Source organism: Rhinoraja longicauda, chromosome 10 (assembly GCF_053455715.1).
Source record: "Rhinoraja longicauda isolate Sanriku21f chromosome 10, sRhiLon1.1, whole genome shotgun sequence".
NCBI lineage: Eukaryota > Metazoa > Chordata > Chondrichthyes > Rajiformes > Arhynchobatidae > Rhinoraja > Rhinoraja longicauda.
Genome location: NC_135962.1, coordinates 26,430,736 through 26,451,033, shown reverse-complemented (window position 1 = coordinate 26,451,033; position 20,298 = coordinate 26,430,736). Strand labels below are relative to the sequence as shown.

At 46.4% G+C, this 20,298-nt stretch overlaps 1 protein-coding gene across 1 annotated transcript in view; it reads left to right on the top strand.

Annotated features, from left to right (window-relative positions):
* LOC144597292 (5'-3' exonuclease PLD3-like) overlaps nucleotides 1-19,781 on the top strand; it is a 31,710-nt gene extending 11,929 nt beyond the window's left edge. The window contains exons 6-11 of the mRNA XM_078406459.1: nucleotides 1,328-1,455; nucleotides 8,882-9,082; nucleotides 13,089-13,228; nucleotides 13,325-13,487; nucleotides 14,389-14,485; nucleotides 18,395-19,781. Coding sequence (XP_078262585.1) covers nucleotides 1,328-1,455; nucleotides 8,882-9,082; nucleotides 13,089-13,228; nucleotides 13,325-13,487; nucleotides 14,389-14,485; nucleotides 18,395-18,588 — 923 coding nt within the window. The 3' untranslated portion in view covers nucleotides 18,589-19,781. The remainder of the gene's footprint in view (nucleotides 1-1,327; nucleotides 1,456-8,881; nucleotides 9,083-13,088; nucleotides 13,229-13,324; nucleotides 13,488-14,388; nucleotides 14,486-18,394) is intronic.
* Nucleotides 19,782-20,298: the final 517 nt, after the last annotated feature.

Genomic DNA, 20,298 nt, shown 5'->3' with positions numbered 1-20,298 from the left:
TGCAGACGGCTTGATTGTAATCATATATACTCTTTTTGCTAATTAGATAGCACACAACTTCTCACTGTACCTTGGTACATGGGACAATAATAAACTAAACTAAAACTAACCTAAACTAGTCTACTGAATTACTGGCTGTAATACATCATAACACTTCATAATAAATCATACTTTGTGTTCTCAGTTTAAGAAGGACCATGGTGTTGCAAACTCTTTCTGACTCTTGGGTAAAGGTTATTGGTGGCTGCAGCATTCCTACTTAAATATGGAGTAAATGAAGTGCCTGGAGGTCTTATTGTATTTTGTTCCTGGAGAAATAGGATGACTCACAGTACATACAACATTTAATCCTTTCTTCTTCACTCTCAGCCTTGGTGGGAAGGGTTATGGCAGCTGTATCTCTGGAAGAAAGCATACTTTGGTGCAATATCATTTGGTAGAACTTTTACTGTGCTGTGGAAGAAAACACAAAGTGCTGGAGTAACTCAACGGGTCAGACAGCATCTCTGGAGAACATGAATTGGTGATGTTTTGGGTCGGGACTGATTGTGGTGGGTGCAGAGGGGAAGAATGCTGGAAGACAGGAGGAGCGGGACAGAGCATGGCAAGCAGTAGGTGAATACAGGTGAGGGGGGTGGGGTGATCAGTTAGTGGAAGGAATGTAGGTGGAAATGGAAGAGGTGGGGTGGGGAGAAATTGGTGCCAGTCAATAGTCAATAGTCTTTAATTTGGGGGGGGAGTCTGGGTGGGGCACAGGGGAGAGTGGGGGGGAGGGGGACAAAAGAGGAACGGGTAGGTTTTGGTAGTTACCTGAAATTGGAGTATTCAATGTTAATACCATTAAGTTACCCAAGTGGAATATGAGGTGCTGTTCTTCCAGTTTGCATGTGACCTCACTTTGGTAATGGAGAAGGCTCAGGCCAGAAAGGTCAGTGTGGGAATGGGAAGGGGAGGTAAAATGATTAGTATCCAGAAGATCCAGTGGGCTTTAACGGACTGAGCATAGGTGTTCAGCTAAACGGTCACTGAGTCTACATTTGGTCTCGCCGATGCATTGAGGCCACAACAGGAACACCGGATGTAGTAGATTGTAGAAACAAGGAACTACAACAAAAACCTTTCCTGCATCCAGCAGGCTTTGTCCTGCCCACTCCTCTTTTCCAGCTTTCTTACCCCCTCCACGAAAACCTGTCAGAAGAAGGTACCATAACCCAAAAGATGACCTATCCATGCCCTGCAAAGATACTGCCTGACATTCTATTTGAAAATAAAATCGTGTAACATTGGAAGTAATGTTTCATTTTGAGAAAAGTATTTTAAATTACAGGAATTCAAATCAGGAAAGTGAATTTTGAAAAATTAACGAGTGGTGTGCTTCATTCAAAACTCTGGATTGTTGATAACAAACATATTTTTATTGGAAGTGCTAATATGGATTGGAGAGCATTAACTCAGGTAAGCATAACTATTCGGTCATAAAACCTTCCCATTGATTATTATCTTCAACACAGCTATAAGGTGAGGGGGGGGGGGGGGCAAAGTTTAAAGGAGATGTGAGGACACATTTTTTACCCAGAGGGTGGTGAGTGCCTTGAACACACTAACCAAGGTTGGTGGTTGAAGCAGATACAATGTGACATTTATGATGCTTTCTTGTGCCTGTCATTGTATTTACATGTCAGTTTGAGTGATATGGAATTTAATTGCACCCTGGTGTATCTTTCAATCAACAAATCCCGTCTGCAATACAATTTAGTCAAACTCAAATGTAAACCTGAGGGAGTTACATTGTGAAGAATATAAAGTAGTCCTCCTTGTAAGATCTCCAGCAACCCTAACTGAAAATTATTGTCAAATAGTACATAGATGTAAAACTAAAAATACTGGAGGAACTCAGCAGATCAGACAGCATCTGTGGAAAGAATGGATAGATGCCGTTTCGGGTCAGGACTCTTCTTCAGACTAATCAGAGTTGGAGAAGTAAGCTGGAATGGAGAGCTGGGGGCAGTCAAAGCCTGGTAAGTGATAGGTGGATACAGGTGAGGGGGGAGGGTGAGACGGGGATTGATAGGCGAATGGGTGCAGTGTGCCTAAGGCCAGAGGTGAATAGAAGACAAAAGGGTTTCAGAGAAGGAGAGGAGAGATGCAGTGAAATGTAAAGCCGAAGGGAAGGACGTGGATGGAATTAAATATATCTTGCAAAGATGCCCACTTAATTCACGCTTTATTATCAGCCTCCTCTCTTGTAACGTAATAAAGTGGTCCCTTTGCATGTTTTTTCTTAACATTTTATATCACTAGTTCCCAAAAATCTGAACCTGAAATTAGAAGTTTCCAATTGTGTGCATAGTTGGAAATCATAACCCCCCAATACCCTCCTACCCTGCAAAAGACTGAAAGATGGAAATTTGGATAGAATTTACAAAATGGGGACTATCAGTACTTTATAACTGGCAATCAATCAGTCTGAAGAAGGGTTTATTCACAAAATGCTGGAGTAACTCAGCAGGTCAGGCAGCATCTCGGGAGAGAAGGAATGGGTGACGTTTCGGGTCGAGACCCTTCTTCAGACTGATGTCGGGGGTGGGACAAAGGAAGGATATAGGTGGAGACAGGAAGATAGAGGGAGATCTGGGAAGGAGGAGGGGAAGGGAGGGACAGAGGAGCTATCTGAAGTTGGAGAAGTCGACGTTCTCTCTGTCATGGGCCTCCTCCAGTGCCATAGTGAGGCCCGCCGGAAATTGGAGGAGCAGCACCTCATATTTCGCCTGGGCAGTTTGCGGCCCGGTGGTATGAACGTCGACTTCTCCAACTTCAGATAGCTCCTCTGTCCCTCCCTTCCCCTCCTCCTTCCCAGATCTCCCTCTATCTTCCTGTCTCCACCTATATCCTTCCTTTGTCCCACCCCCGACATCAGTCTGAAGAAGGGTCTCGACCCGAAACGTCACCCATTCCTTCTCTCCCGAGATGCTGCCTGACCTGCTGAGTTACTCCAGCATTTTGTGAATAAATCGATTTGTACCAGCATCTGCAGTTATTTTCTTATAGTCTGAAGAAGGGTGTAAGGAGCAACTGCAAATGCTGGTTTAAACTGAAGGCAGACACAAAAACCTGGAGTAACCCAGTGGGCCAGGCAGCATCTCTGGAGAAAAGGAATAGGAGAAATTGGTTCCTTTTCTCCAGATTTTTTCAATGAAAAAACAGAAACAAGAAACGTAATCTTCACAATATTTTTTTTAAAAGCTTGAAATCGTTTAAATAGCTGTAGTAATTGACTTATCTAGTCACTCTAAACCAATGAATAATAAACATTTATTTAAACATGATAAACATTTATTTTTTATAGCGCTTTTCCAAGTGCTCAAAGACGCTTTACAAAAACAGTCATGACATAAAAACAAACAGACGAACTATCCTGACGGGGAAGCGGCGAACAAATAGCGCCAGCGTCCTCTCACGTCAGGGTCCGGCAGTAGACAATAAAGAACACAAGACACACAATTACAATTTTAACACAAACAGCCATCACAGTGATTGCTCCAGGCACACCCTCACTGTGATGGAAGACAAAGAAAAGTCTTATCTCCTCCTCATTCTTCTCCCGTGGTGCCACGAGGCGATCGAGGCTCCCGACTTTTGAAGCCCCCACCGGGCGATGGAAAGTCCCAGAGCCGAGCCGAGCAGGCCGATGAAGGTCCTGAGCCCCCACCGGGCGATGGAAAGTGCCGCGGCTGTTATGTTCAACACGGCATAAAGATAAAGTACACTCACACGTTAGTTGCCTGAATCACACCAGCCTTTATTTACCCAGCATTCCTAGCTCAAGGAACGCCCACTCATTAACATGGCACATGAATATGCATGAATACATTACACTGCTCTCCCTTTTTTTAAGTATTAAATCCAAGTACTCAGTTACAATTTTGGTATTGTGATACTTGATTTACATCAATACTTTTAACCATATTTACAAATTTAACCTAGTTACTGGTTTGCGGTTCCTGCCTGATCGTTTAACAGTAACAGGTGCAACAGGCATAACAGATGTACGTGTAGACTCAACTGTTAGCTTGTTTGGCTCTATGTTAGTACGCTGACCTTGACTAGAGAAGTCTGTCTCTTTATCTGTACTCACTGAATTTTGTGTATCAACCACAATAGTCTTTTCTAACTCACTTTCAGATGAATACTCAGGGATTAGGAATTCATGCTCAGTTTTCGGTTCGTCTTTGGCTGGAATCATTTGATCCACGTGAACACTTTTGATCTTGTCTCCAACATCCACTAAGTATCTTTTTGTTCCACACACTTCCACTATTTTCCCAACATCCCATTTGTTTCGACTGGACTTGTTGGGAGGACTGAGCACACGAACTTGCTCATCTGGCTTGAAGTTCCTCTCCTTTTTGTGGAAGTCAAAGTGGTGTTTTTGACTTAACTGTTTTTGCTCAACTCTCGAGGCCAAATTGGGTTGAACTAGACTTAGGCGTATTCTTAGCCTTCTCTTCATCAACAGTTCTGCAGGTGAATAACCCGTAGTTGTGTGTGGTGAAGTTCTGTACTTCAGCAAGAAACTAGCCAAACGATGTTTCATGCTGAGCTTTGAACTACCCTGCAAAACCTGTTTCTTGAGAGCCTCTTTGACTACTCTAACAGACCTTTCCGCCGCCCCATTGGAGGCTGGATGGTATGGAGGAACAAGTGTGTGTTTTACCCCGTTACGCTGCATGAACTGTTTGAACTGTTCTGAACGAAACTGAGGTCCGTTATCAGAAACAAGTTCTTCTGGTAAACCATGACATGCAAAAATTGATCTCAACTCGTCTATGGTACGCTCAGCAGTAGTGCTTGACCCCATATGCTTAGCCTCAATCCATTTGGAATGACTATCTACTAGCACCAGAAAATTATCATTACCCTTTTCACAAAAGTCTACGTGAACTCTCTGAAACGGTCTACTTGGCCATGACCAGGGTTGCAGCGGTGTTTTTGGTGGTTTACTGCGGCAATCTTGACACACGCTACATTTGCTCACCAGTGACTCAATGTCACTGTCTATACCAGGCCAATACACAAAACTTCTAGCAATTGACTTCATGCTAACTATGCCAGGATGTTCGGCATGAAGTTCGTACATAATCTTGTTTCTTAAAGACTCTGGTACAACCACTCTATAACCCCACTTTATGCATCCCTGCTCGCATGATAATTCGTGTCGTCGATTATAGAAAGGCTTCAGTTCCGAGTTTGATCCACTCTCGACTTCAGTCCAACCATTCAATGTCTGTTCATAAACACTCTTCAGCACAGTGTCCTTCACTGTTTCAGCTGCAATTTCTGTTGCAGTCACTGGAAAGTCTTCATCTACGACTTGCAGTGTGTAGATTGAGTTCTCGCTTCCCACATCAGAGTTCTCATGGGGCAATCGGGACAACGCATCTGCGACTGCGTTGCATTTGGAGCTTCTGTACTCCACCTTGTAGTCATACTGGGACAACAGAATTGCCCAGCGCTGCATCCTTGATGCCGCCATGGAAGGTATAGCTGACTTAGGACCCAGTATCGTGAGTAGTGGTTTGTGATCAGTCACAAGGGTGAATGGTCTGCCAAGAAGAAACTGGTGGAATTTCTTGATTCCGAACACAATGCTGAGTGCTTCCTTCTCTATCTGTGCATAGTTGCGCTCACTTGGTGATAGGGTGCGGGAGGCAAAAGCAATAGGCTTTTCCTGTCCGTCATCCATTACGTGGCAAATCACTGCACCTACACCATAACTTGAAGCATCACAAGCAAGTTTCATCTCGCGCGTCGTGTCGTAGTGAACAAGGAGTTTGTCACTTGTCAGGTTTTTCTTGCAGATGTCGTATGCATGTTGTTGTTCCTTTCCCCACATCCAATCCTCATCCTTTTGTAACAGATGATGTAGTGGCTTTAGCACGGTTGCTAAATCTGGAAGGAATCGTGCATAGAATTGCACCATCCCAAGGAATGATCGTAGCTCTGTCACATTGTTGGGCGTTGGAGCATTCACAATTGCTTCAATTTTCGCCTTCACTGGGCGCAGTCCATTGGAATCTACTTTGAGTCCAAGGTAGACCACCTCTGATTGTGCAAATGCACATTTGCTCTTTCGTAATTTTACGTTGTGGCAGTTCAATCGTGTGAGAACTTGCTCGAGTATCTCCAGATGTTCTTCCATGCCCACTGTGAATATCAGTAGATCATCCTGGTTGCACACACAGTGCGGAATGCCTTGCAACATTTTGTCCATGACGGACTGAAAGATTTTCGGGGAAGATTTCACACCATAGGGCAGCTTTGTGTATGAATACAAGCCCTTATGTGTGTTGATGGTCAAGCACTGCTGACTTTCTTTGTCAACATTGAGTTGGGCATAAGCATGAGACAAATCCAGCTTAGTGAAGACTCTTGCTCCGCTAAGTTCTGCATACAGATCCTGCGAGGTTGGCAAAGGATACTGTTCGTCATCAACAACTTGGTTGATTGTGACTTTGTAGTCACCGCATAGTCGAACAGTTTTGTCAGCCTTAAGCACAGCCACAACTGGCGTTGCCCAGTTGCTCTGGTCTGTTTTCACGAGTACTCCATTCCGCTCCAACCTGTTGAGTTCTTCCTCCACTTGTTGCTTTAGCGCATATGGTACCGGTCTTGGTCGATAATATACAGGTGTCGCATCTTGCTGCAGTCGAATGTGTGCAGAGTATCCTGTTATTCCCGTGTAACTGTCAGCAAATATATCAGCGTGTTTGCTAACGACATTTTCAAGACGTGATTTGGACACATCAATGCTGAAAATGTTCTTCCAGTCTAATTTTATTTTACGCAGCCAATCCTTTCCAAGGAGGGTCGGTTTATTTCTGTAGCTGGCCACTATGATGGGCAGTGTTACTGACTGTCCATTACACTGAACTTTACAATTCATTTGTCCGCACGTCTCCAAGGCTTCGCCGGAGTAGGTTCTCAACTTGACCTTACTCTCGGACAATGATATCTGTGAGAACTTTGTTTCGTACAAGTCTTTGCTCATGACCGAACAGTCAGCTGCCGTGTCAATGCACATATCAATTAACTGTTCATTAACCAATAGTTTAATTCGAAAGTCCTTGTCTTGGCTGGTTGTAGGCTTATTGACATCAGTTGCATGAATGATGTACAACCCAAGTTCATTGTCATCCGGGTTCATCTCTAAGTTGTGAACTCCTTTCTGGTGTTGTCGTGTGTTTCCCACTGTAAGCTTGGCCCGACATGCTGAGGCGATATGACCTTTCTTCAGGCAGTTATAGCACTTAGCTGTTTTGAACTGACAGGATTGGGATGGGTGATTACCGTTGCAACAATAACAACTGGCTGCACTCGGCTCCCCGCCATATTTCGGTTTCAGTTTGGCCCTAGGCGCTGCTTTGTGAGTGTACACGGCCACTGCAGTATGTGGTGAACGAAACTCGCGAGCATTCTTTGATGCCATCTCCATTGTAGTAGCAATCTTGCATGCTATCTCAAACGTAAGATCAGGAGTGCTCATGAGTCTGGACTGAATTCGTTCGTCCACTAGACCACAAACAAATCTGTCGCGTAGTGCGCGTTCAAGAAAGGCTCCAAAGTTACAGTGCAATGTTAACTTTTTTAAGGCAACAATGTACTCATTGATTGTCTCGTTTTGCTTCTGGTTTCTCGTGCCGAATTTGTAGCTTTCTGCAATTTCCAGAGGCTTTGGGTTGAAGTGCTCCTCCAACTTCTTTCTAATGTCACAGAATGGCACATCTTTTGCCTTTATGGGCGCAAGGATATTCACGAGTGTGCCGTACACTTCAGGTCCGATCACCGTGAGCAGAATCGCTTTCATGCGTTCACGAACGGCCCTGTTTGTTTCAGCCACTACCTCTCCTTCACCACTGGTCTCTGTGATGTTGTTTGCCATGAAGAACATGTTTGCTCTCTCCATATAGGAGCTGAACGGCTCTCTACTTTTGTCAAAGATGCCCAGGCTTCCGATATAGCCCGTGGATGCCGCCATTTTGTCCCTCTCTTTTTTTTTTAACAAAGGAATGAGGAGAGGTTTTTTTTTTCTTTGCACAAGCTCAGATTTCCTGCCTGTTCTGGTGTAGCAAAGCACCTAAAACTTAGCAGTACAAAAGCTATGCAAAACAAACTCAGTCTCCTCCACAATCCCGTCCTCGTCGCCAATTTTGTTATGTTCAACACGGCATAAAGATAAAGTACACTCACACGTTAGTTGCCTGAATCACACCAGCCTTTATTTACCCAGCATTCCTAGCTCAAGGAACGCCCACTCATTAACATGGCACATGAATATGCATGAATACATTACAGCGGCAAGGCCACGCAGGGCGATGAAGGGCCTGCGAGCGGGTCGATCGTACCTCGCGCTCCGGGGCGGTCGAAGCTGCTACAGCTGGAGCTCCCGAAAGCCGGTCGCCAACCAGGGACCTGCGAACTCCAGATGTTGCGGTCTGCAGGGCCCACGGCCGAAGCCTCCGAGATGGTAAGTCCAGGCCCTGCAACCGGAGTCTTCAAGGTCGATCCCAGCTGGAGGCCACCGACTCCACGGTGTTAGGCCATAGCGCGAACGGAGATACGACACGGTAAAGGTCGCGTCTCCGTTGAGGAGGAGATTGGAAAAAAAGGTTTCCTCCACCCCCCCACCACCCCCCACATAGAGTTAAAAATAGATCAAAAGAAACATTAAAACGATGACAATAGACAAAAACAAAAAAAAGACAGAGAGACTGCCGGTGAGCTGCAGCTGCAGAATGCAGCCACGCCCCGTAATATGGGATATTAGACTTCTTATTACATTATCAAATACGGTCAGATATAATTTGATGTGTTTTTTTCCCAGGTGAAGGAATTAGGAGCTGTAATATACAACTGCAGCTGCCTTGCCAATGATTTTGCCAAAATATTTGAAACTTATTGGAGTCTTGGACTGCCAAATGCCACCATTCCCACACCATGGCCATCTTCTTATTCCACAAAGTTTAATAAAGAAACACCTCTTGATGTTAAACTGAATGGAACTGCTGCAAAAGTGTACTTCTCAGTGAGTAGATTTTTTTTTTAAAAGGAGGTTGTTGGATAGACCAACCTTTTGACTGAAAGAACAATGTCCATGATAGACACAAAATGCTGGAGTAACTCAGCAGGTCAAGCAGCATCTCCGGAGAAAATGGTTTGGTGACTTTTTGGGTCAAGGCCCCATGATAAGTGCTGGCATTTATATTAACAAACGGTTTGAGAGCATATTTTTCAATTGCTGGGGAATTTACGGAGATTGACCCTCAGATCCTGCTTAGTCCACATTCTATAATGGCTGTAGAAATCGTTAATGCTTGGATTACGTTTTAAAATACAATGTTTATGAAGTCTACATGGCTAGGTTGTGCAGCTAAGACTATTCATCAGCTCCTTTTTCTAATTGATTCTGTTCTGGACTTCATCTGTGAGCATGGATCTAAAAGTAGTATAAGAAAATAACTGCAGATGCTGGTACAAATCGATTTATTCACAAAATGCTGGAGTAACTCAGCAGGTCAGGCAGCATCTCGGGAGAGAAGGAATGGGTGACGTTTCAGGTCGAGACCAAGGGTCACCCATTCCTTCTCTCCCGAGATGCTGCCTGACCTGCTGAGTTACTCCAGCATTTTGTGAATAAATCAGCATGGATCTAAATCCTGTTGTGGGTGTATCTGTACTAATTCTCAGTAGGGTGTATGCACCTTAACAATGGCTTCAGTGTTACCCAAACCATCTTTACTGAAGGGAGGTATGTGTGGAGACCCATATGAAAGAAAAGTTAAGTTCCTCTTCTGAGGCTGAAACGCACACAGTAGAAAAAAATATACTAATATTACAGTCGTACAGCATGGAAACGGGCCCTTCAGCCCAACTTGCCCATGCCGACCAAGATCCCCCATCTACACTAGTCCCATCTGCCTGGTTTAACCTATAGTCGAACAGTCAAACACCCCGCCTGAGATACGCCTACTTCCTGGTTCGCGACGAACTAGTGCTCCAGGACGGAATCATAGTCAAGGGCCACAAAGCGGTGGTTCCAGCCGCACTCCGGGACGAATACTACAACGACGTCCACAGGGGTCACCCCGGCGCAGAGGCAGCCCTTCAACGGGCGCAAAGCATGTTTTACTGGCCCGGGATGAACCGAAACGTGCGCTGTCTGCAACAGCCTGGCGCCACATCAGCAGAAGCAGCCCCTACTGCCCCAACCAGTCCCGCCTCTTCCATGGTCCTCGTTGGCTACCGACATCTTCGAATGGTACGGGAAACACTACCTAGTTTTGGTTGACTCTTACTCGGGCTGTTCGAGATAGATCTTCTGCAGACCATTTCCTCGGAGGCTGTGATCGAGAAGCTGCAACGGCACCTCTCTGTACATGGCTCCCCTGCACGTATTCAGTCTGACAACGGCAGGCAATTCACCAGCCAAGCATTTAAGAACTTTGGTAAACGATGGGACTTCCAACACATTACCAGCAGCCCCGAATTCCCGCAGACCAATGGGTTCGCCGAACGCGCCGTCCGGAGTGCGAAACAACTCATGGAACGAGCCTACCTTGCAAAATACGATGTATACCTGGACTTACTCAATCTACGGAACATTGCATGGGATCCTGTCCTAGGCTCGCCAGCCCAGCGACTAATGTCTCACCAATCCCGTGCTCCCCTGCCTGTCTCCCAGCAGCTACTCCAGCCCCACATTCGGTCCCCGCCCGTGGTGCAGAAGCAACTACAACGTCAACGGGACACACAGAAGCGGTTCTTCGACAAGTCCAGTAAGCCACTCACACCTCTTGCACGTGGACAAGTGGTTCGTCTGCAAACCGACAAGGGCCACACACGACTGGGACACATTTACGGCCCTTCCACGGAGCCACGTTCATACCTGGTCGAAGTGGACGGGGTCATCTACAGGCGCAATCGTCAACACATCCTTCCGGTGAAGGAACCGCGTCCTGCGACTCCGAGTTCTGACGCCCTGCATCTCGTGTTCACTCCCACAGTTGATTCAGCTTCCCCACCACCAACCGTTGTTCCTGCCGTGGGTTCCCCGCATCGGTCGGTGCCTGGCACGCCCATGTCGTCTCCCACAAATCGTCTGTTGCGTCCCCACTCTCCTCTCCCGTCTGTTCTCCCGCAAAAGGTGGCGGCACGGTGGCGCAGCGGTAGAATTGCTACCTTACAGCGAATGCAGCGCCGGAGACTCAGGTTCGATTCTGACTACGGGCGCCGTCTGTACGGAGTTTGTACGTTCTTCCCGTGACCTGCGTGGGTTTTCTCCGAGATCTTCGGTTTCCTCCTACACTTCAAAGACGTACAGGTATGTAGGTTAATTGGCTGGGCAAATGTAGAAATTGTCCTTAGTGGGTGTAGCGGGGACCGCTGGACGGCGCGGACCCGGTGGGCCGAAGGGCCTGTTTCTGCGCTGTATCTCTAAAAAAAAATCTAGAACGGAGGTGAGGCGGTCTCTTACCGCACGAGGGCCGGACGGGTTTGTAGGGACAGATTGGTTTGAGTGCTTTGCTGTTCAGAGCTGCAGATTTGTTGCAATTTTGTATCAATTATTGCAAAGTCTGGAAAATATTATTGTGGTGCAGTTCTCATCTCTCCTCAGTTCTATTCCTCCCCTTTCCCACCTCAATCGTAAACTTATGCAAATAGACCTGAAATATAGCAGTCTGACTCCTTAACAGCCAACGGTCCTTTATATTGTGGTCCACTTTATAATTCCCATTTTATTCTGTGTCCACATTCCTAATATTCTCCCATTGTTTCTCTGTTCCCCTCCCCATTGCCCTCTCCTTATCTCCCCATTCCTGTTCTCCCCTTCCCTTTAACTTTCCACTCATACATGCTGTTTTTCCTTCATTCCATTTTTTAAAAACTCACTCTTTTCTCCTATACAGCTTTGCTTTCCAGCTCAGTAGACACAAAATGCTGGAGTAACGCAGCGGGTCAGGCAGCATCTCAGGAGAGAAAGAATGGGTGACATTTCAGGTCGAGACCCTTCTTCAGACTCTCTCCTGTCTCTTCTGTACTTATTGCTTTTCTGCCTTTTCTTCCACCATTTTGGTTTCCTATATCCACACCGCTCTTTTTCTATTTCTCCATTTTCCTTCACACATTTTCCCAATCCTTTACCCCTCCACCTTGCCACCCTAATCCAGGCTATTCCCCTACGTCTGGTGGAAATGTAGTGGAGCACAGTAAAGCTTATATAAGTCTGATACTTGACGAATGTGATGTCTTTTAATGTTTTTTTGTTTGATTGGTTCATTTGATGTAGTCCTGATCTTATAGTCTACCTTGTTGTGCCCTTGCACTTTTTTTTATCTGTACTTTCACTTCGTTGCAACACTATATTCTGCACTCTGTTAATATTTTTCTTTGCACCACCTGTGTACATGCGTATGGTTTGATAGTTCTGATGTATGGCATGATTTGCCTGGAAAGCATGCTTCTCACTGTATCTCAGTGCTCATGACAATAAAACCAATACCAATCGTTGAAAGAGCCGTGTTTAAAACATGTCAAGGATGTTATTTATATCAATGCACTTGCACTATTAAAGCCATATAGATACACATAAGACATAGTTCATAAGACATAGGAGCAGAATTAAGCCATATGGCCCATCAAGTCTACTTCGCCATTCGATCATGGCTGATCTGTTTTCCCTCTCAACCTCATTCTCCTGCCTTCTTCATATAACCTTTGACTACTAAACAATAATCTATCAATTTCCACTTTAGAAATACAAATGACGGTCTCCACTGCCTTCTGTGGCAATTAATTCCACAGATTTACCATCCTCCTTCACGCCATTCTGAAGCTCCATTGTTTATTCTGAGTGTGTGTACTCTGGTCCTGGACTATCCCACTACTGGAAGCATCCTCCCATATCCACTCTATCTCAGCCATTATACAGAAACCAGGGATATCAATTCAAACTAGCAATTAACAATCACTGGATTGCAACTGAGATTAAAGAAAACTTTTCAGGTACTGACCATAATTATTGATTTATCTAGAGTTCTCCTCCAAGGATGTGTCCTAAAGGCCGGACTACTGACCTTGATGCTATTCTTAGTGGCATAAATGCTGCCAGACTGTTTATCTTTATTTCTGTCATGGAATATTTTCCAACGTCACGTTTTCAAAAGCATATACTGTAAGTAAAAGGGGTTACTTGTACTTCAGGGACACAATTACAGTATTCACGTAATTGGAATCCTTTATGTGATTGTAAATCTCGCATTTTACCTAGATATTGGCCGCTTATTGATGACTCGCTGAGGAGAGCAGCCATAGAGCGTTGTGTTCACATCCAACTTCTGGTCGGTTACTGGAAGCATTCAGATAAATCCATGCTGGCCTATCTTCAGTCACTGCAGGTTCTAAGAGACATCAAGAAAGTCCATTTTGATGTGGTATTTAAAATGATTTTTTACTTAAAAAAATTACTTGCTGCACTAATGGTGGCTGAGAATTTATTCATTCTCACAGCTCATTCCCAGGTTAAGAACACCTGATTAATATACATTTGATCAAATACTTGGGAGAGTCTGGATGGGGAGGAGGGGTGGGTTTGCCGGCTGCTGAGAGAGACATCTGCTGTGTGGAAACTCAGACTGCTACGGCATATCTGGATAGTCATAGAGTCTGACAGTGTGGAAACAGGCCCTTCGGCCCAACTTTCCCACACCAGCCAACATGTCTCACCTGCCTGCGTTTGACCCATATCCCTCTAAACTGTCGTAACCATGTACCTGTCTAAATGTTTCTTAAATGTTGCAAAAATACCTACTTAAACAACTTCCTCCAGCAGCTCGATCTATACACCACCACCCTTGTGTGAAAAAGTTCATAGTTGAGTTAAACACAATGTTTGAGTTTAACTACACATTGCCCTAGGCTGGCCGATGTTTTTTATTAAAATATGTTATCGGGCAGCTGCATTTCCGATTAACGAACTGTTCAGATTATAAACCGTTCTTGGGGACGAATCCTGTGATCACCTAGGGAGGACCTGTAATTTATTAATGTAAGGATAAATACAGAAATGTATATGGTGTAACATCAATTCCTATTTTAAACACTTCATTGGTACTCTAAAACAATGTCATTGTAATCTACGTGCCATTGAAATATTTGGACTGTTGTTGTGAGGAATACTTAGACAATTAAAAAAAATCATTTTAGGGCCCTTAAAATCTATGGAATATCAAATTATTTTGGGGAGGTTGTTAAAGTTGCAGTGCTCTTTGAATATTTTATGCATAATGTACATTCTTGTTGATTAATAGTAACAGAAATATTACCCTTTTCTAGAAGCTCTTCATTGTTCCAACGGGTAACTTTAGCAACATTCCTTATGCAAGACTGAGTCATGGCAAATACTTTGTAACAGAAAATATTGCATATATAGGTAAGAGCATTATCCTTTTCTCAAAAAGCGTCGGTGTTCCAATCGATCAATAAATGGAAAAAGGCTACAAATAGTATTAGAGTTATAAAGTCATACAGAGTGGAAACTGGCTCTTCAGACCCACCCACACTGGCCAACATGCCCCATTTACATTGGTCCCACCTGCTTGCGTTTAAGCCCATATCCCACCAAACCTATCCTATCCACGTACCTGCCTAAATGTTTCTTAAACATTGTGATAGTACCTGCCTCAACTACCTCCTCTGGCAGCTTGCTCTATATTCCTACCACCCATTCCTTAAAAACGTTGCCCTTCTGGTTCTTTCCTACACATTTACGACATATCCTGCCCTTCTGGTTCCTATTAAATCATTCCCCCCTCACTTTAAACCTACGTCCTTGAGTAGACACAAAATGCTGGAGTAACTCAGTGGGTCAGGCAGCATTTCAGGAGAAAGAATAGGTGACATTTTGGGTCAGAACCCTTCTTCAGACCCTGAAGTTTACACTTCAAAATAAATTGAAGAGTGAAAACATTGGTGAAATATGCTGATGTAGTGGCCTGGACGTGGCCAGAAATAGGCTCACAACCTGCATTAAAGAACTTTCAAAACCTGCCTGGCGTCCACAGCAGCGTTGCACCTCCAGGACCACAGACAACGTCCTCGAACTGCAGGCCCGAAACTGCCATGCGATAGGCGGCCATTTCCTCGTCCACCAGCTATGCGGCTGCCAGGGCGGAATAATCAATACCACCGGCCGCTTGGAGAACGCGTGGACCGCGGGTCTAGATAAGGCGTCGGCCACCCTGTTGTACTTGCCCTCCACAAAGCGGATTTAGGTGGTGTACTCGGACACGTACGCCAACTGCCTCTGCTGCCACGCAGACCATGGATCTGAAACCTTGGCAAATGCGAAGGTGGGCGGCTTGTGATCTGTAAAGGCAGTGAAGGGCCTCCCCTCCAGGAAGTACCAAAAGTGGCGTAGTGTGAGGTACAGGGCGAGGAGCTCACGGTCAAAAGCGCTGTAACGTCGCTGAGCGCCGCTGAGGTGCCTGCTGAAGAAGGTGAGCGGCCGCCAGCACCCGTCAATGAGCTGCTCCAGCACCGCCCCGACCGCCACCTCAGAAACGTCCACCGTCAGGGCGGTTGGGGCATCCTCCCTTGGATGGACAAGCATTGTGGCCCCGTGCGGCCAGGGCCTCCTCGGCATGCTCGAACGCCGCTCCTGCTTCGTCGGACCACTCGACTTCCTTGCGACGACCAGTCCGGAGGTGGAAAAGCGGGCGCATGAGTCCTGCTACCGCCGGCAAGAAGCGGTGATATAAAGAGACCATCCCTACGAATTCTTGCAGGCCCTTAACGGTGGTTGGACGGGGGAACTGGCGGACAGCGTCCACCCTGGCCGGAAGAGGTACCACCCCTTGTGGAGTCACGTGGTGGCCGAGGAAGTCGATGGCCGTCACCCCGAAACAGCACTTGGACATGTTGATAGCCAACCCGTAATCGCTGAGGAGCTGACACAGCTGGTGGAGGTGGGTGCGGAGCTCCTGCCGCGAGCGGCTGGCTACGAGTACGTCATCCAAGTAGACGAATACGAAGTCCAGGCCAGGGCACACACAGTCCATAAGCTGTTGGAAGGCCTGTGCGGCGTTCTTCAACCCGAACGGCATCGTCAAGAATTCAAACAGCCCGAACGGTGTAATAATGGCTGTCTTAGGGATGTCGTCGGGGTGGACCGGAATTTGGTTGTACCCACGCACAAGGTCCACCTTGGAGAACACTGATGCTCCGGCCAGGTGAGCATTGAAGTCCTGGATGTGCGGGACCGGGTACCTGTCGACAACGGTCGCATCATTCAGGCGACAGTAGTCCCCACACGGGCGCCAGCCCCCATCCGCCTTGGCGACCATGTGGAGCGGTGACGCCCATGGGCTATCGGAGGGGCGCTAGACTGTCTGGTGCATGACGCCGCGCACGGGCGTGCATGGGCGGCCCGGTAGTAGGGATGTGGTACTCCACCCCGTGCTTGGGGGCGGAGGATCGGAAGTGGGGTTCGATGATACCCGGGAAATCCGTCAGGATGCGCGCATAAGTCACATCCACGGACGACAGGGGGCCAACATGGAGGGAGACCGGCTCCAGAGTGCTGCAGTGCACCAGGCGCTGCTGCCTGACATCCACGAGCATTGAATGCGCTCGCAGGAAGTTGGCGCCCAGCAGCGGCTGGGAAACGTCGGCAACGACAAACCCCCACGTAAACCAGCTATGGCCGAAGTTGAGGGCGAGCGTGCGTACCCCGTAAGTATTGATAGGGCTCCTGTTCGCCGCTGTGAGGAGGGGGCCGCGTTTGCCCGCACGGATGTCGGCGATGGAAGGAGGCAGGACGCTCACCTCCGCTCCGGTGTACACGAGGAACCGACCCCCGGTGCGACGATCCCGAGCGAACACGCGATGGATCTGGCCAGCCGCCGAAGGAATCATTGACGGCCGGCCCCTGCGTTTCCCGGGAAGGCACAAGGCGGGCGACATTGCTTGACTGTTGCTCCCCAGCGGCGGTGATAATAGCACCAGCCCCCTATGCTGGTGTCCGGTGGTATAGGCGATGGTCCTGACTGGACCAACCACCAGCGACCTCTGGTGGCCTCCAGCGGTATAGGAGGTGGTGCTGACTGGGCCGACCACCAGCGACCTCTGCTGGCGTCGAAAGGAACTGCCGGCGGGCCGTGCGGAGTCGACGTTCCTGCGCCGGGGTGCCCGATGGCTGCCAGATTTCGCTGCGGAGGTCGCCCTGAGACGCGGTCGACGGAGGTCCCGACCTGCTGTGCGCCTCCCGACGCCGCTGAGACAACAGCCAGCGCTTCCAGTTCCTCGTTAAGGGCCATCCACAGCTGGTCAGCGTGCTCGCCCAGCGCCTCCGTTTTGATGAAGGGATCACTGGCGAGCTGTAGGCGGATGTCGGCTGGGAGCTGCCGAAGGTAAGCATGTTTGAACAAGCAACAGGGCTCATGGTCGCCCGTAAGCATGTCCTCCAGGTGGGCTGAAGGCCGGGTTGTGCATTGTTCTGGTCCATCACGACGCGTGATGAACGTCGGGGTCACCAATATAGTGGCCTGGACGTGGCCAGAAATAGACTGGATGCCAGGCAGGTTTTGAAAGTTCTTTAATGCAGGTTGTGAGCATCCACTCACAACGAGTTCCACCGAAGGGATGAACACCCCCCAAAAAGCTCTGGGTAAAAACCCCGTAGCCTGTGGGCAGTCCCTCATCCCTGTCCGTCAAGTGCCGAGGGGACTGACCCTAGGAGTGGCCTAATACCCAGGGACCGCCACACTGATAAATTTAAATCTCAATTTGGTATCTTAGATATGAACAAATGCCTATATTGTAGAGGTGATTAAATACCAAATGTGGTTTATTGTAAAAAGTAGAATGTAGAACAGTATAGCAAAGGAATGGCCCTTCGGCATCAATTACACTTGAATCAGCAATCGGTAAACAGATTAAATATGAGTAGTTGCAATTTAGGACTTACTCCTCGCTAGTTCTATTTCCCTGGAACAATTGTTATCATCAGCAAAGGTGCACAAATCACTAAATGTACCACGTCCAATGCAATCTGTCCAATACATTGACAGAGGACTCGTGAGATGTGGATTGCCTTGATTGCCAGTCAGTGCCGAGATTTATGGTTGGAGTCCTTGATATGCTATAGAAATTATAATCAAAAATGTTCTTGCATTATGTAGTAGGAAACAAGAGAAAATTTGTTTACACTTGCAAAATAAAAATTCCACTCCCAATTGCTTTTATATATACTGATAAGTATTTCGCAGATTTTGGAGGGAGGGATATCTACTTTGCTTGAAGCTGCAAGTACATTGATTTCATTCCCTACGATGTCTTCCAGGTACTTCAAATTGGTCTTTTGACTACTTCAATTCTACAACTGGCGTGAGCTTGCTGATAAATCAGACTTCAGAAGATGAGGAAGAGGCTGATAACACAGCTCACCTTCAGCTAAAAAATCTGTTTCAGAGAGACTGGAATTCCAACTATTCCATAACCTTGGATGATTTGAAAGATGACCTGCTTTTTGTGTAAAATTAATGGTTTAAAATGATTCTTTGCAGGTGCCTTCAGGGTGAAAGACTAACTAAGAGTTGATCTTTTCAACTCAGACTGCCTCTGTCTCCCATGCTCCTCTTAAACCCAAAGGGTTAAGAGTGACGCAGCAGCAGAGTTGCTGCCTTACAATGCCGGACACCCAGGTATGATCCTGACTAGGTGCTGTCTGTACGGAGTCTTACATTCTTTCTGTGACTGTGTGGGTTTTCTACGGGTGCTCTGGTTTCCTCTAACATTCCAAAGATGTGCAGGTTTGTTGGTTAATTGGCTTCTGTAAAGTGTCCCTGGGGTGTAAGATAGAACTAGTGTACAGGTGATCATTGGCTGGCTCGGATGTAGTGGGCTGAAGAGCCTGTTTCCACACTGCATCTCAAAATTAAACTTAAAAAGTTGGAGGAATATGTGAGGCAAGGTCTCCCGACAGTGAAGACTAGTGCAGGAGACAGAGGCCACCTGTGTAATTAGGCTTTTGGTACATGCTGACTGTTGATGGCAGCTGAGTGAGATGCTTCCATTCCCTGTAGGATAAATCTACCTGTATCTACATGGAAATTGCATGCTGGACCCTGCCAAAAGATCACTGTCAATGACGGGCTGCACCTGGTGGGTAGTTGAAGATGCTTTAAGGTTTTCTGCGAGTGATCTGAAGGTTCAAGTCTATACCTTCAACTTTGTGTGACGAGGCATCGAGGGTGAGGTTTGGGTGGGAGTGTTGCAGTTTGGGGAAATGGGCGAACCCGAAACGTCACCGATCAATGATATACAAAAATGCTGCCTGACCCGCTGAGTTACTGCAGCACTTTGGGCAGCAGAGCAGCAGTCGAGTTGCTGCCTTACAGCACCAGAGACTCAGGTTTGATCCTGACTATGGGTGCCATCTGTAGTTTGCACTTTCTCCCTGTGACTACATGTGTTTTATCCAGGTGCTCTGGTTTCCTCCCACATTTAAAAGATGTACAGGTTTGTAGGTTAATTGGCTTCTGGAAATTGTCCCCAGTGTGTCGGATAGAACAAGTGTACAGGTGATAACTGGCCGGCATGGACTTGGGTAGACCAAAGGTCCTGTTTCCTCACTGTATCTCTAAACTCAACTTGGTGCCTTAAATCCATGCTTCCTAGGTCAAAAAGAATCTTCCTATTTACTCCACCTAGCCCCTCATAATTTTGTATACCTCCACTTATTTTAAGAACAACTTTCCCAAAGAAATGCTAGTTTATTATTTCATCATGTAACTTAAAGTTTAAAAATTCTAAAAGTAAAATGGATTATTAAAAGTAAGCTGCTGCAATATTTTTTTTTTGCAAATACATAATAAATTTAGCAGAGAAGCTATAATCTAATTTAGAAGTTTTGTAACTAAAAAGTTATTTATTTTACACTGTGGATTAAAAGTAATTCAATAAATGATTGCCTTTTTGTCACCCTGCATTGAAGGTTGTCAATGGGAAGTTCTGCTTTATGAACCAGTTGGAGATACCACAATATAAAATCGGCACAATGGCAATGCTAAGAATCTGAAATAAAATCAGAAATTACTGGAAATAACTCAGCAGGTTATTTAAGGCATGAAACCAATAGCAATTTAGAATTGCGATTGATTCAATAGACAATAGGTACAGGAGTAGGCCATTTGGCCCTTTGAGCCAGCACCGCCATTCACTGTGATCATGGCTGATCATCCACCA